The sequence below is a fragment of the Xyrauchen texanus genome, chromosome 16 (genome assembly GCF_025860055.1).
Source record: "Xyrauchen texanus isolate HMW12.3.18 chromosome 16, RBS_HiC_50CHRs, whole genome shotgun sequence".
NCBI lineage: Eukaryota > Metazoa > Chordata > Actinopteri > Cypriniformes > Catostomidae > Xyrauchen > Xyrauchen texanus.
The window spans coordinates 12,716,219-12,732,458 of NC_068291.1; the positions used below are offsets into that span (position 1 = coordinate 12,716,219).

Here is a 16,240-nt window from a genome sequence, read left to right on the forward strand (position 1 = left end):
GGCCCACACGGACTTGGTTCTCAGATCTCACGTTCCTTACGACAGCCCCTCCCCCAAGGGGAGGCTGTCCCACTCCACCTTGAAGGTTTGTGTTGCCGCCATATCGGCTCAACACGACGCAGTGGACTGTAAGTCCCCAGGGACTCACCATCTGATTATCAGATTCCATAGGTGCCCGGAGGCTGAACCCTCCCTGGCCATGCCTGTTCCCCTCATGGGATCTCTCTGTGGTCCTTTCAGGCCTTCAGAGACCCCCCTTTGAGCCGCTAGAATCAGTCTGTAAGCGACACTTGCCTGGAGTTTGGTCCGGCAGACACCCATGTCGTCTTAAGATCCACCCTTTCGTTGCTGTGTCCAGTGCATGCTTTGCGTACCTATGTAGACCGCACGCAGAGCTGTAGATGTTCTGAGCAGCTCTTTGTCTGCTTTGGTGGCAGTGGAAAGGGAACGCTTTCTCCAAACAGAGGCTTTCCCACTGGGTCGTTGACACAATTGCATTGGCCTATCACACCCAGGCCGTGCCCGCCCCCTTGCGGGTTCGAGCACACTTGATGAGAAGTGTGGCACCCTTGTGGGCACTGGCAAACGGCACCTCAGAGCAGCGGGCTGGGCAATACCCAATACCTTCACGAGATTTTACAATCTAAGTATTGAGTTGGTCTTGTCCCGTGTTCTCTCAGGTCCGAGCATGTAGAACTCGGGAATGCGGAACGTCTGACCGGGTGTTCCGCTTGCACATAGTGCGGTTCTCCACTGAGGTGATCACGTGCGCTCTTTTTGCCCAGGAGAGTCCACTCACGTTCCCTGGATGTTCTTCCTCCCTAGACCTCTGGTCCATGAATTCAGCAAAGTAATTCCCCGACCAGACCCACTATGGGTACTACAATTACTCTGTACTGGAATAGGTGCTCCACAGGATGGGCCTTTGTGGATTCATCCCCCTGTGTGTATTTTCTGTCTCCCTTGGGCAGTCCCTGCGTGTTTGTAGCAACTCTTCCCTCGCCGCAGCTAGAATCTACCACCGCACCATTTTCACATGTGGCCTGAAAACCCATGTGACTTATCTCGCCACACTTTACCTCCCCCTAGCCTGGGCAGGTTGTGGTCTCCACGGGGTCTTTTCCCCCTGAGAGCATAAGAGTTGGAAAAGAATGTGTGATTTTCGCCTATGCGAGAAACATAGAGAGAGAAAAGGCGCGGCTGGCATGGAATGCTCCCATGCTTGGCACATCCCTACAGGATGCTGGGAACCTAAAAAGTTTATGACAATTTTTTATGGGGCGTTGGGGAAGGGAACATGCAGTCTGACGCAGCCTGTTGCTTTGGCACGCAACTGCCTGCCCGCACTTGCGTCAGCAGCTCACGTACATGGTTCAGCGTATGGCTTGATTGAATAGGGACCCCTAGTGTCACTTCATTCGACACAACGTCAAAGTAAGCGACAGACGAAGAATGCCTAGGTTACTGTTGTAACCTCCGTTCCCTGATGGAGGGAACGAGACGTTGTGTCCCCCCGGCCACAATGCTGAACCGAGCCACTGTAATGGCCGAACCTTATTCTCGGCTCCTCAGTGCAAATCCTGAATTAACAGATGAACGATTCCCTCCTTTTATACCCATATGTCCGGTGGAGGGACATGCAAATTCTGTCTGCCAAATTCTCATTCATGCCTTTTCTCAAGTTCAGAGGTAACCAAGGCGTTCAAGAAAGTCCCCTAGTGTCGCTTCATTCGACACAATGTCTCGTTCCCACCATCAGGGAACGGAGGTTACAACAGTAACCTAGACAATTTTCACACACAACCATCTCTAGGGTTTACTAGAGATGGTTTACTAGCCAAAAACAAAAATCATCCAGTGAGCGGAAATTCTGCAGATGGAAGCACCTTGTTGATGAGAGAGGTCGACGGAGAATGGCCAGACAGGTTTGAGCTGACAGAAAGGCTACGGTAACTCATATAACCACTCTGTACAATTAAAGTGAGCAGAATAGCATCTCAGAATGCACAACAAGTTGAACCTTGAGGTGGATAGGCTCCAACAGCAGAAGGCCATGTCGGGTTTCACTTCTGTCTGCCAAGAACAGGAAACTGAATCTGCAGTGGGTACAGGCTCACCAAAACTGGACATTAAAGACTGGAAAAACATACTGGTCTGATGAATCTGGATTTATGCTGAGGTACACAGATGGAAGGCCCACTGCAGCCTCAGTTTTTTGTACACCTTTACACCTACTTATTAATGCGATATTGAACATGCAATAGAGAACAAAATATCGAACAAATGGCATTTATTGTAAAAGAAAATAACATAAGCAACATTTTCGGTGGATTTTAAGTGGATGTATAAAGTGAAGTTCACACAGGTGTCCAAGCAAAGTACCACAGATTTAGTTCATCACATGTTCCACTTACATTGTATTTTTAGACAATTTTTGTTTGTCAACAGTTTATCTATTGTTTTTTCCTTCCATTTAAAACCTAACAAACTTCTTTTTGTGAAATGTTTTGCATTAAATGTGTGCTCATGCAAACTTTCTTTACAATAAATGACACTTTGTTTGATATTTTGTTCTCTAGATCAATGGAAATCATATATGTATAAAATTTCATATTGTTGCAGTTTACAAATTTATTTCCTAACTGTGATTTCTAACAATGCTTCAAAGTCTTTAGATAGTTCCTAATTGTGATATATATGAAGAAATTGGCAGTCAGCACCCTGTGATTTCCTATTGAAAAAAATAAAATACAAATATGTTCACTCTGTAGGGATGTATAAAAAAACGGGTCGCATAATGGTCTGTCCTCTCTGTTGTTTGCAACACCAGGGCGTAACCTTCAGAGACCAAAGAATTGTGGGGTGATCTGAATAGTAACTAAGGGTGCATGAGGTCATGCAGGCAGATGGGGTTAGTTTCCAGTCCTTCTGAGCAAATGACTGACAGGTCGTTCAGCCACCAAACAAATTTGAGCTGTATGCAAGTTTTGCATAAGATGTGGACTAGCCACAAAATGTAAACAAAATTGCAGTTGATTTAGCAGATTCTCAGGGGCCAAGCCTCTAAAAAACAATGTAAACTTAGCTCAGGGCAATTTTGAATCTATCCAGCAACACCACCCTCACATTGCATGCCTTGTACTCAAGTTAGTTGCCGGCTTCCCAGCCGGTCATTTCTTTTAAGTTTTTTGATGAAACTGGAGTGTATCCATAAAACAATCCACATGCAGGACAAGGCAAAAGAACATATGTCAAAATGTCAGGGTGTAGCTAGTGTAATCTTATAGCGGCTCTTGGCTTTAGGTTCATGTATGGTGTTAGGCAACTAAATTTAAAGCTAATTGCTATGACAGAGATGAAAGCAGGCATCCCCCCATCCCTCACCATATACAAATAAACATGAATATTTTCAAGCTGTCATTATCATCAAAACTGTAATTACAAGGTTTCAGTCTCTTTAATAGGAGATCTTGGGCAGGACCCCACAAAAATGGCATTCCTGTGGCATGCTGTTTTAATGTATTTGTAAGATTACTTCACAAAGACAGGGAGTCATGCTATGTGTAAATGTAACAACAACATGCAGTCTTTATTATCTTTGGGAAATGTGTGTATTGCATTGAACAAAAGGCATTAACTGATATTTACATATACAACCCTTTATTAAAAATGTTTATTAGTATATGTTGAAATTAACATTGACCAATATTAATAAACGCTGTGAAAGTATTATTCTTTGCTAGCTAATATTAATGAACACAACCTTATTGTATAGTGTTAAAAAATAATAAATAACACATTTAATTTCAGTTCATTTTGAGCATGGTCAAACCTCATAGTTTTGTTGTCATTTTTGTTTTATGCACTGGAAAAGTAGTCTATTTTTTTCTAACTGTTTGTTTCGCTATAAAGTAGATTAAAGGATACATTGTACATTTGAATGGGTTGGCAACAAATTCTTTCGTTGTGGCGAAAAATGTTAGGCTATATTGCACAAATGGTTTTAAATGTGTCAGGATTTGACTCTCATCCTGGGTCATTTTGCATTGCATCAGTTAAGCAGTGTACTGTAATTGCCTTGCGTTATGCCATAAATACTGTTTATGATGTATTGTGATAATCCCATGGATGTACAAACTGCCTTGTCAGTAATTGTCTCCAGTTATGTGTGAACATAATTATATATTTTCATTCTTTCATAACAAAAGGGTATTTAAAACAAGGCAGCATTTTACTGCAGCACTAACATACCACCATATTATCTAGTGCCATATAGACCTGTCCAATCTGCATACAATCTGCAAAATAGAAATCCACATGAAGAATTCCAGACTGGATATAATGATCCTTTGCAACAGGGTGAGTAATTGTTTATGACACTTGAGTAGCCAGCCATTTTTTAAATTAGCTCATTGACAGTGCAAAACACTGTTGCTATGGCACAGCTGAAAGTGTTCTCTTAAATTGTCAGAAGTCAATATGAGGGCCTGCACATGCATGCTTGGCACAGGAGAAAAGACCATAATGGGGTACCGCATTTTGAAAAAAGAGGAAAGAACGTGTAATATTTTTAGTTCCAAATTACAATGTTGGAACTGTTGCTTTGCTCAGCCGACTGTCCGGGGACTGGAATGGCATGATGGGAGCTGCCAAACTCCACCCAGGCTCCGTCCCTCTGCCCTCTCCATGCTTCTTGTCTCCGCTCTCTGCACTAAAATCGCAGACTGGTCTCCACCACCCCTTATTTCTGCTCTTCCCTATGCCTGAGCTGGGTCTCACCAGCAGTGGCAGAGAGAGCCATTCTTAACTCAATGTGTGGCAAACCACTTTCATTAGTTACAAATGAGAGAGAAAAGATATGTCATGGTAATGAAACCCCTCTATTAGCACTACATTTTTGTGAATTACACAAAAGCAACCCTCTTCTAGTTGCATGGCCAACGCTCACAGAGTGGAGAAAACTCCTCTCTAACTGTTCACCGTTCAAATTCATATTAGGTCTTCAACAGTGTCTGCTCCTTGCAATACTGATCACCTACGTGCTTTTCATATGTCAAAACCAACAAAGAAAATGCTGATTGAAGCCAAATAGTTGGTTAAAAATTCTACCTCTCATGAAGAGTGAAAATACAACCACTCATAGTACAACCACACATGCTTTCGTCGTTTATAATCCTAAAAACATGTCCTGCCTAGATGAAAATCTAATAGTCTTTGCAGAGATGTAATGTTTCACTTGCCTTCAGCTCATATTAAAGCATTTAAAATGTTACATTTTACTTTAAAAATAAACTTTTACATTTTTACAAGCCAATTTATTCATTTACTTAACAAGAACTGTGCAACAGTTGGAGTCCAAAGTCTGACACCACGTGTCCAGGGTACAGGATCTTCCACTACTCTGTGGTCACCAAAAGTACACGGACACTGGAGTTTACAATCAGCTGTGCCAAAATATCTGGCGACTGATGCGAAAACAACCCAAGTGATCGCTTGTCCTAATTCGTACTCCGTTATTCAGCTCTGAAGTTTTTAATGACAATAATGCCCTTTTATATCCTAGCCACAAAGTCCTACAATAAATTAGATAATGTCTACATCTCTTTACACCTCTTTTAAAAAGAACAAAGAAGGGAAAAGCCCTATATTAAAAGTTAAGACATAAATAACTCATATTAACTACAGGACAATTAGCTGTTGTAACATGTAATACCAAATCTCAAGATTCCCTTTAAATGGTCATTTAAGATTCTTTTGGAGCCAGTTCATGATATCACTACTATACTTGGAGAGGAAGCTAGCTTGCAGCAATTGGAAGCTTGCATGAGTAAGTTTAAATGCTTGTTAGGAAAAAGAAAAAGTGGTGAAGTAACAAGACTGGCTTTAAGTAGAAAGTAAAGCTGTAAGTTTTAATTAAGTGCACTCATAAAATGTATTTTTAAACCAATGCATGAACTCTTAGCAATCCCTCTGGTTTTGAAGTCTTAATATATACTCTCTTTTGTTCTTCTGAAGACATTTTTGCTGCAGTTAAGCCACTTCATATGATCGGGGAGGGTACAAGGGGCTTTTGCCAGTTAGACCGTCTTGTATGTAATTGAAGAGTAGAAAACTGCACGGTTTAGCAGGTATTCCATGTCCATTTTTATAAGCAAGGGGAGGGGATGGTGGAGGATGGATTTTAGAGGGCTTGCAATGGAAAGGCTCAGGATTGGTGGATGGCCTTGTTTGAGATGGCTCTCAGCCAAGCACTTATGTCTTTATATACTGTAAACAGATGACCAACCAGTCCCGAGTGTGTCTCTGCATTCACCCTCTCTTTCTGGCTCTGTCCTCCATCACTATCTTCCCTTCTTCATCTCTTGTGTAGATCTCCACATCTGCATCTTTACATCCTCAAGACTTTCTCTCAACAAGACCAGGCAAAATCAGCAAACACATCCTCTTCCATAAAAAGTCTTGAGTAATTTTTTAGAGAAACCACCAGTCAAGCCTTCAGCTTTTCGCAGTGCCGGCGTGGGAGAAAGAAAGCATGTCTCAGCAGATGTTGCACTTGACGGTGGTGTCCATGTGGCTTTTTGCCGGGTACTTCCTGGGAGAGGCAACGTATTACAACCACCATATGTACAACCGCTACCGAGCTTTCAATTACCATGCCAATCAGAATGCCAACATGGACAATCAGCTTCCTCCAGAGGTACCTGTCACATCGAAGGTAGTGGTCCCTCACCCAGTCAACTTCAGTCGCACCTTTTATGGGATCATGTTTGACGCTGGCAGCTCTGGCACACGAATCCATATCTACAGGTTCATTCAAAAAGACCCAGGTAAGTGTCTTCATGTTCTGTTTCCATGTCCCTTTCTTTGAATTAACATACACAAAATGTGCCACGCAGATGCCTGGATAACTTACTTAGTTTCTTCTTTAGCCAAATTTTCATTATATATCAGCTGCTCCACTAGTCCTGACATCCATGCTTCAGTGTAGCCTACACCATGAACTCAAAATTATCTTGAAGAGTCCCGCCTTGTTCACTTTGTGAATGGCTGCCCTCTCCATCTCTCTCTCTCTCTCTCTCTCTCTCCCTCTTTCTCTGGCTCACAGCACCGTCTGCTTAGTGTGTCTGTGTTTGCCGAGGGTTCATTCACTGCTTGGTGTAAAGGCAAACAGAAACACAGGGGTGGTCATAGAAAAGAAGGAAGAGGATTAAAAGACAGCTGCAGTTTCAATAAAAAATGGCAACCATGAGCAATCTGTTAAAGATTATGGGTTTGAGTTGATAATGCAGTAATCGGTCCTCCTAAATACACATCAAATGGAGACATGGCATAATTCCTGATGAGGTAAACTCTGAGCCTGGAGAAACTCTTAATTTTACTGTCTGGAAAAATGTTGGTGCTCACCATTTGTGGTAAACACACAATAAACAAATGTTTCTGCTCATGCACTATAACTTTTGAGGAGATGGAGTCAAACTGCCCACAACCCATCGCTAATGTGCATCTTCTAATGGAAGACATCTTCAATTGTCCCCTCATTTCTGGCTGACTTTTGTCCCACAGTTGAGCTGCCAGTGCTCGACAATGAGATGTACCATGCAGTGAAGCCTGGATTGTCAGCGTATGCGGATATGCCTGAAGTGGTAAGCCATTGATTTTCTCATAACATCATCAAGGAACATGCTATTTCTATTAAATTATAATGGCTTTGACATTTTCCAGAGTCTCGTCTTAATTTGCAGCATATACTTTTAATGATATTTCCACTGAAGTTATTATGGTGAACACCAGTAATACCATACTCAGTAATATGGAATTTGAATTCCAGACTGTGCAATGATACATTACTTTTGTGTGTTACCATATAGTTTTTTCCATCTTGGCATATGTAATTTTAAAGTTTGCTGTTATCCTTTTTAAGAGCAAACATATTTGCTTTATGCCAGTAGTTAACTGGTATGTTAGTTGCCCTGTCCTCAACTGTGTAGCTCTTTGTCAAGACACATTGAACTCAACACAGTTAACAATTCTCCTCTTCGTTGACATTCTCCTCTAGTTGTTGGTAGACTAATCAAATGCAAATTCAGCTGTTCAAAGATCATACTAATGTCATATAATCTTCATTTATTATAATTGTTTGACTAGGAATAGGACAAGGGTGGTTCCCATGAGTTCACTTTGAGGAATTGTTCTATACGTGTAATTAATATGTACCATTTTTCATTTCTAGGGTGGAGAATCCATTAGGCAGCTGCTGAAGGTGGCAAAGAAGACCATTCCTAAAGAGGAATGGATACAGACACCTGTGGTTCTGAAAGCCACCGCCGGCTTGCGCGCGCTACCTCAAGAAAAAGCCAAAGCCTTGCTGGATGAGGTAAGGCTTGCTCTCTTTCTCACATCGTTGCTTTCTTTCTCAGAAAAGTTGGTAGAGAAACCAACATCCCAAAGGGATACAAACCACGTTGTGTGGAAGACAGTGAAATGAAATGACAGGAAGTTAGAGAGAAGAGAAACCAATACTGTGCAAAAGCAGTTGTTCTGAGGCTGTCTGGAGTAGAAGGGACCCAAATGGCTTCTGAATTATCGTATTTTACGCCACCACACCAGCCAAGCGTGTGGTTTTTAGCTTTCCCAGTTTCAGACAAATTTGCCGAAGACTGATTCAGTGCACCTCCCATTGACTCCAGATAAAAAAAGAGCCATCTTGAATTTTCATGTTGTAACAACCAAATGCCCCCCCCATTTTTATGTTGTCTATATTACAGAGGAACACATGACTCATTAACTTTTAGAACGTGTTATGTTTTTTTTGTTGTTGTTCTGAAACTGAAATTGTACAATTGTACAATGACATTTCTGTTTTTTGTTCGTAGGTGAAAGAAGTTTTTGATGACTCTCCTTTCTTTGTGCCAAACAACAGTGTCACTATCATGAATGGAAGCAATGAGGGTAACCTAAAATTTCTCAAGCAAGTCAAACAAGTTAATGAAGCCCAAATGAGAATTAAATCTATGATGTATTGCATAGAGAGTGAATCATACCTTTTGAAACCAGTTTTTTGAGTGGTTCTTTGTGTGTCTTTAATATGGCAGTCTAAATTCACCTTGTCTAGAAGCATCCCACGCTCAATATAAAATAATCCACCACATTTTTAATTTAAGTTGACATTGGCTTTCATGCAAACTCAGACATTCACATCTTTTTCATGTGGGTTTATGAGGTGTGACTAATTCAACATCTCAGACATGTCTAATTACCTGGGCTTGTCCTTGAAGATCTATATTTCTCAAGATTAGAAATTACATCATAAAAAAAGAAACAAGCAGTACGTTGTCTGCCTTGCTCCTAGGAGCAATGCAAAGAATTTTCAGGTGTCAGAGTTATAAAAAGTGCAACAGTTTCATATACTGGATAATATTCTTAGTCTGATTGGTTATTGATGTTTAATAAAAGCATTATTGTGACTTCTGCATCTAACAATGGACTTTCTCTCATACAGGGGTCTTGGCATGGGTCACAGTAAACTTCCTAACAGGTAAAGTATTGCTCATTTTGAAAAGGATTTGTTCAACAGTTCTGATTAACCTATTTAAGAACCATTTACCCTAAGTGCAAGCTAGGACTTAACCCCTACCATGTGCTCACAGATTGTGCTAACCTAAATTTTTGGTGTAACTCTAATGTTTAAGGTCAAGCCCTCTTTTTATAGAAGCAGAAATGTATTTGCTGTAAGACTTAATTAATGTACTAAATAAGTTCATGCAGCAATAAGACAATAAAATAGGCCATATTGGCATAAATAAAATGTTATGAATGAATTAATATTACTGATTAATAATAAAACTATACATTTGTATTGCAGGTCATTTGTATGCTAGAACAAGGAAAACCGTTGGGATCTTGGATTTGGGTGGAGGTTCAACTCAGATTACTTTCCTCCCAAAATATAAGGTTGGCACATGACAAAAATGTAAAACCACATTTGATATACTGGGCAATATTTCCAACATTGAAACTGTTGAACTCTCTTTTACAGAAAACTGTAATGACCGCTCCTCCAAATCACATTGCCAAAATCAACATGTTTAACAGCACTTATGAGCTGTACACTCACAGGTAACACAATTTGATAAAACACCTGCTGTTGTGTCCCTATTCAAAGATCTATAATGTGTTCAGGGAAAATATGCCTTTTCTACACCTCTTGTCATTTGTAGTTACCTTGGAAATGGACTTTTTGCAGCCCGACTGGCAACTCTTGGCGCTCATTATACTGATGGTAATGACAGTTAAAATGCATATAGATTTTCTATAAAGATAAATATATTTAATAATGGATGATAATTGATTGTAATGGATGTTAAAGTATCCTAATGGTCTTTTAATCTTTCATTCCAGGTCTTGACTGGAAAGTTTTCAGAAGTTCTTGCTTACCCAAAAAATTCAAAGATGACTGGACCTTTGATGGACACACCTACAAAGTCAGTGGAATCCCAGATGGTGAGTATTTTGACATTGGGAATAGAACATATCAAGCTACAAATTTACAGTCTGAAGAAACTGGCTTGAAGATGTTTATTTAACTGTACGCTAGCTAACTCTTTACAGTCTTGCCTATTTTGCACAATTCTCAGCTCCCTAGTAATAATAACATAACAAACACAGTATTTAAGAGAGAAAATAGTCAGTTCACTCTTCAAATGATTCAACACTGTTTTACCACAGACGTGTAGGCAAAAGAAAGTAGATTAGTCACACGCTTGGCATTAAGCCTACTCCTTTCTGCGTGTTGCTTCTATCTTGATCTTGGGGCTTTGTTAGTCCACATGGTTTCCAACTGGTAAACCTGAGCAGCCAGTTAGTTTGCCCAGGTGAAAGTTGCCTATTTGGAGTTTCCTGTTAGGAAACCTCTCCCTGAAGAGTTTGTGGCAAACCCTAAATCTGACCTCATTATGTAGCAAGGAGACACTCTCCTGAAATGCACTTTCCCATTCAACATGCCAAAGATATTAGTTTGCTTGAGAAAAGTTAGACATTTCTAACTGTAAATCTAGAAATAGCAACATGCACAAAAACTATAGGTTAAGGGTTAGGTTTGACTAAAAGAGTACACCCATGGACCGCCCACTGTATGATGCATATTGCACACATAAATGGCAAGTTCCAGTCAGATTGGCTGGTGCTACGCAACTTTCAGGAGTTGGGAGGGGCACTAGTCCAACTGGAAATGTTGTATTTACAAGAACTGGGTTAACATGGGCCCAGCACTGGGGTGGTCTATTGTTCTTGTATCAACTATTTCACATAAACCCACACCTATACGGCATTTAAAAACAAAAAAAAACTGATTGGCCATGTTACAAGTTAGGCAGACCTAGTAGCGGTGTTAATTGCATGGGGCCCCAGATGTTGGACTGCAACATTTTCAAAAGTCAGACCCCCTCCCCTAGTCAGCAAACCTTTCAGGGGGCCCTTTGGGCGGATGTTAAATCGTAACATCACCCCTTGCCAGATAGACCCTTCCAGTCTAAGTGGTCAGTTATTGGCTAGAATAGCTGCAAAGTAGAACAGACCTAAAGCTAGCTTTAGTCTGGCTAAACAAAATGATTGTTAGGTTTAAAGGCAATAGAAAATTACTGCAGTTGCTTTCTAAGCGGCCAATAAGATGAGTAGCCTGTAAATAAAGCTGCTCTTCTATTCTCAGGTTTTGCAGGGTACAAGCTGTGCTACCATGAGGTGATGCGGGTGGTGAAAGGGATTGTGCACCAGCCCTTTGAGGTGAAAGGAAGCAGCATCTTCTATGCCGTCTCCTATTACTATGACAGAGCTGTGGAGTCTGGCCTCATTGGTGAGTGGGGTACTTCCTTTTCACCCTCTAAAGTTCTGATAACTCAATGACAAATTGTTAACAAGAGCACTGTTATCTCTTAGATGGATCCCGTAGTGGTACTGTGGAGGTCAGGGATTTCAAAAAGAGAGCTAAAGAAGGTAAGTCTTTGGATGTTCTCCCATTCTTCAAAGCACATTCAGGTCAAAGTCCTGCCGCACACATTGAACAAACATAAACCCTTGATGCTTATTTGCAGTTGAGGCTTTCAACAATCACACTGGCTTCATAAAATGATAGCTCTGCCACCACAAAAACACAGGTTTCACTTCTCCCACATAAATACTTTTGACTGTGTGTGTCCATCTTTTTTTGCACCTCTCCAAACCGCTATCTCAGCTTTTCCATGCCCTTTGGTTAGAAGATGTTGTCGTATTGTATAGAACGTGATGCAAATGCTTCTCAATGCAATGACCACATATTGGTCAGTTTGACACCTGAGACTGATTCATGGAATCTGGCTCACTTGGTAGATTGTGTCAAACAATAAATGTCTGCAGAGATTAATTACTAAGGGGAATGAGTTGGTGTCCTCTTTAAGACTTTTATTTGTATGATGAGACTGTCGCATGGTCTCGATGAACCACAGTTGGCACATTGATTATCCCTGGCAGCAGCCCTGTGGGCACCCCCTCCTCTCCAACTGTGAGACAACACCTAATGCCCAATATCTAACTGGAGGCAGGCAGGGATAATGTCACACCCTTTGCGGGAACACTTGGCATTGCTTGTCCCCCCTCGTGGTTTGGCGCACAATCAGCACATGTGCACAACCTTGGTTATGAAATAGTTCTTTCACACTTTCCCCCTTTCCTTCCCCTCTTCCCAAACTTTCACAAATCACTTTGTCAGCTAGAGGAAAAACAAAACATTGTGAAGGCCTGTTTCGCAAAGGTGTGGCAGACGGTTGTAGCAAACAAAGTACTGGTGCCTCAATGTCTTACGTAATTTTCCTAGACTCTGACACACCGTGGCCTGACAATCAACAGTTTGACAATCTGGACCTCACTGGATAATGTGTACACTATGCTTATCTTCTCACTTCCAAATGACTTGTGTCAAGACTTCAAGCACTGCTTTGACCTCATGATTGGCCTTCAAAAACTTGATGCATCTGCTTACATACAGTATCAGTATTTTTTCATCTCATTTTGATTATTGCACAGACACCATTTGCCATGCAAATTGTCTGGTAATGACTGGCTGTGCTTTCAAAGGTCAGCAACACAAGGGGCCAAGTCTAAATTGTTTGAAATTTGAGCATCACAGTACAATGTTTGACCTGCGCCAAATGCAGAACCAGTAGTGATGCTATAGCTTAACGCTTTGCTCCATAGAGTGAAATGGATTGGGGAATATTGACATGACTCAAGTGAAAAGGCTTTAATAGCGAAGACACTCTGGGAAACTTTAATCTTGATTGTCTTTTATGATTGTCTTGTTTAATTCAATACAAAATACAGGATTTAAAATGATTTCCTTTTTATATTCAAGTGTGCAACAAGATGACCAAATACCGACCCATCAGCCCATTCTTGTGCATGGACATGACCTACATCACATGCCTACTGAAAGAGGGATTCGGCTTCAAGGACAGCACCGTTCTGCTGGTGAGTGGGAAATTTGTAGATAAAACTAGACAATTTAAGAAACTGCAGGGGAGGATCTAAATTGGTCTCATTCCTGTTTGCTATTTTTTGTGTACATAAGTAAATTATGGGCCTAAATTAATATCCCCTGGCAGATGAAGGTCAATATTTATGGCCCGGTACAGTACTACAAATTAGACAGCATAATGACTTAATAGACTACTGATCTAACTTGTTTCTCCGCAGCTTACTAAAAAGGTGAATAACGTGGAGACAAGCTGGGCACTTGGTGCCATCTTCGATCACTTCCACAATTTTAACATTAATTAAGTCTTCAGTTTTAATTGTACCAGCATGAGGAGCCAGACAGGTAGAAATCTCACCTGATCAAGCAGCCCCTCTTTTTCCTCCACCCCCAAACTCTTTTGAGTTTCAGACCTGCCCATCACTGCAGCCCTGTACCACCACACTCCCCAACCAAACGGCCAAAGAACTACTCACAAAGAAATCACTATATTTTTGTAAAGACCATGCCAGCCTGCTATTTCTACTGTATGTTTACATTTTTCAGCTCTCGTCTCACCTGAGACGCTGTCTGTCTACTTTGGCAGTTATAAAGATTTTAATGTTTAATGCAACCATTCAGAGCTCTCTAAGAAGCTTGATTCAAGCAGTTGTGCAGGATATTGTGCAGTGGGATGCTTTTAAAACATTGTTTTGAATAGTGTAGCTTCCGAATACTCTCGATTGTGGTATTTGCTTTAGGTTATGGTAAATTATATAATAAATTCACAATGCGTTAAGTGGCCCTCAATCTAGCACGTAACACTTTAATGTAGCTGGTAGAACTACAGCCATCTGTATGTTTTGAAATGTGGTTTGGGTCTACCAGCTCAAAATGGGAATGACTGGATCAGTAAGGATAGGAGCAAATTATGGTGTCACTGAAATTGATGACTATTTGAAAGTTTTTGTATGTATTAATGAATGCATTTATTTACGTATGTCTAGTTGTATATTGAGAAGGTTTGCATAGTTAAGCAGTAGAGTTGGAACATTTTCAGAAGGACATTGCTCTTGGTGAAATGCTACAGATGCTTTTTTAAACCAAGGTCTATCAAGCCATGTTTTTTTTTTTCCACACTGAATGGCATGCAGTTATCAAATAATTCAACAGGTATATAAACACTTACCTTACATGGCTAGATCCTATCAAAATATAACTCAAAGAACTACTGGTTGGAAGTTAATAAGACTTTGTTACTGTATCTTATGCTAAATTCACATTGTCAAAAGCCATTCGGCAACATAGAAACAATACCTTCAACCTCATATGTCTTAAAACTTTGGTTTGGTTTTTGTGGATGTTATTCAATAGTTTTTATGGAGTTCTTATGTGGAGCAGAGGTAAAGCATTACTGTTAAGTGTAGGCAAAGATGCTCAGGTGCAAAGTTTAGCGATCTATTAGGCAATTCAGAGATTTTAACGCAATATTGAAGGGTAACTTGTTACAGGTTAATACTGCTACAGATAACCTGACCGATCAGACATTTTTTGCGAATTATTGTACAAATATTTATTACAAAAAGATACTTACAGTATATGTAGTGTTACATTGTTGTTAGATTTATTTTTAATCCAACAGCTTCTTTAAACCATCTTCAGTATACCTTTACATGTATATTTACTATGACTGTATATATCAGTAAACAACTTTGCTACCAGTTGCCACCATAGACAAACTTATGATCTGAAAAAAATGACTATGTATTGCTTTGTCATTTTTTAGCTTTTCTTTGCAGCAAATGCTATAAATATGCTTTGCAAATTATGTGATTTTATTGTATATGTATAAATAAATAAATAAAAAAACAAAAACATCTGTTGTTAAATAGCTTCACTTGACACAAAGTGGATATTGAAGATAGAATACATTTACAAACTTACTTTTCTCTTAAAGCTTTCACCTCAACTACTGATGATCTAAGAGACATGTAGATAGATTTATCTTGAGATATCCTTGAGCTCTCAATGTTTCTATTATTCTTATCTCAAACATTTAAATTAGAATCATGTCCAGCCTAATGATAAAAGCAAAATGGAAAATCTTATATGTAAATGGATTAACGACTACCAAAAACAACTTGTGTTCATGAATGTTGTGTATCAGAAACACAACTTTTAACGGTCGGCACAATTCAAGTATATGGCTGGTGCTGCTTATCTCCTCATAGAGATGAAGGGTCTTAAATGCTTGTTTTCCAGAATTAGGAGTAATGGACATTTTAACTATTAAGTCCTGCTTATTTTATCATCAATTTTCTTGAGTGACTCGATATCTAATGCAGGCTAAATAACTGTCGGATCAATTCTGAAAATATGCAGAGCTAATTCACGATCATCGCTTGTGTTCGTAGATTATCGCAAGATGATAGGGTTGATAATTTGGTGCTGTTGTTTGATCAGTTGATTTTATTTTATTGCCTCCCATCTGTATAAAATAGTTTAAAATTCTGACAGGATTAATTCACAAATAAACTTTTTTCTCTCTCTTTAAGATTAGAAAATGCAGCTTTGAACACTAATCACAATAATTTTCCAGAATAGGTCACATTTTGTACTCCTGAAAAATCAATTAAGTGTCTCAGTTTTTATATACAAAGTTCAAGATAGACTTCTCTAAGATTAATAAGATACAATGTTCTACCTGAAATGTATTTGGTGATAAATAGACATTTCATAGGAGTAGGTTTATATATTTGG

At 39.8% G+C, this 16,240-nt stretch overlaps 1 protein-coding gene across 1 annotated transcript; it reads left to right on the plus strand.

Annotated features, from left to right (window-relative positions):
* Positions 1-5,955: 5,955 nt before the first annotated feature.
* Positions 5,956-15,346, plus strand: entpd5a (ectonucleoside triphosphate diphosphohydrolase 5a). Its single transcript, XM_052145822.1, has 13 exons — positions 5,956-6,827; positions 7,564-7,643; positions 8,231-8,374; positions 8,874-8,949; positions 9,500-9,535; positions 9,863-9,951; positions 10,037-10,116; positions 10,218-10,279; positions 10,399-10,500; positions 11,705-11,848; positions 11,932-11,988; positions 13,382-13,497; positions 13,723-15,346. Exons 1-13 carry the CDS (start codon positions 6,533-6,535, stop codon positions 13,804-13,806), a joined length of 1,365 nt encoding a protein of 454 aa, XP_052001782.1. The 5' UTR covers positions 5,956-6,532; the 3' UTR covers positions 13,807-15,346.
* The last annotated feature ends 894 nt before the right edge of the window (positions 15,347-16,240 follow it).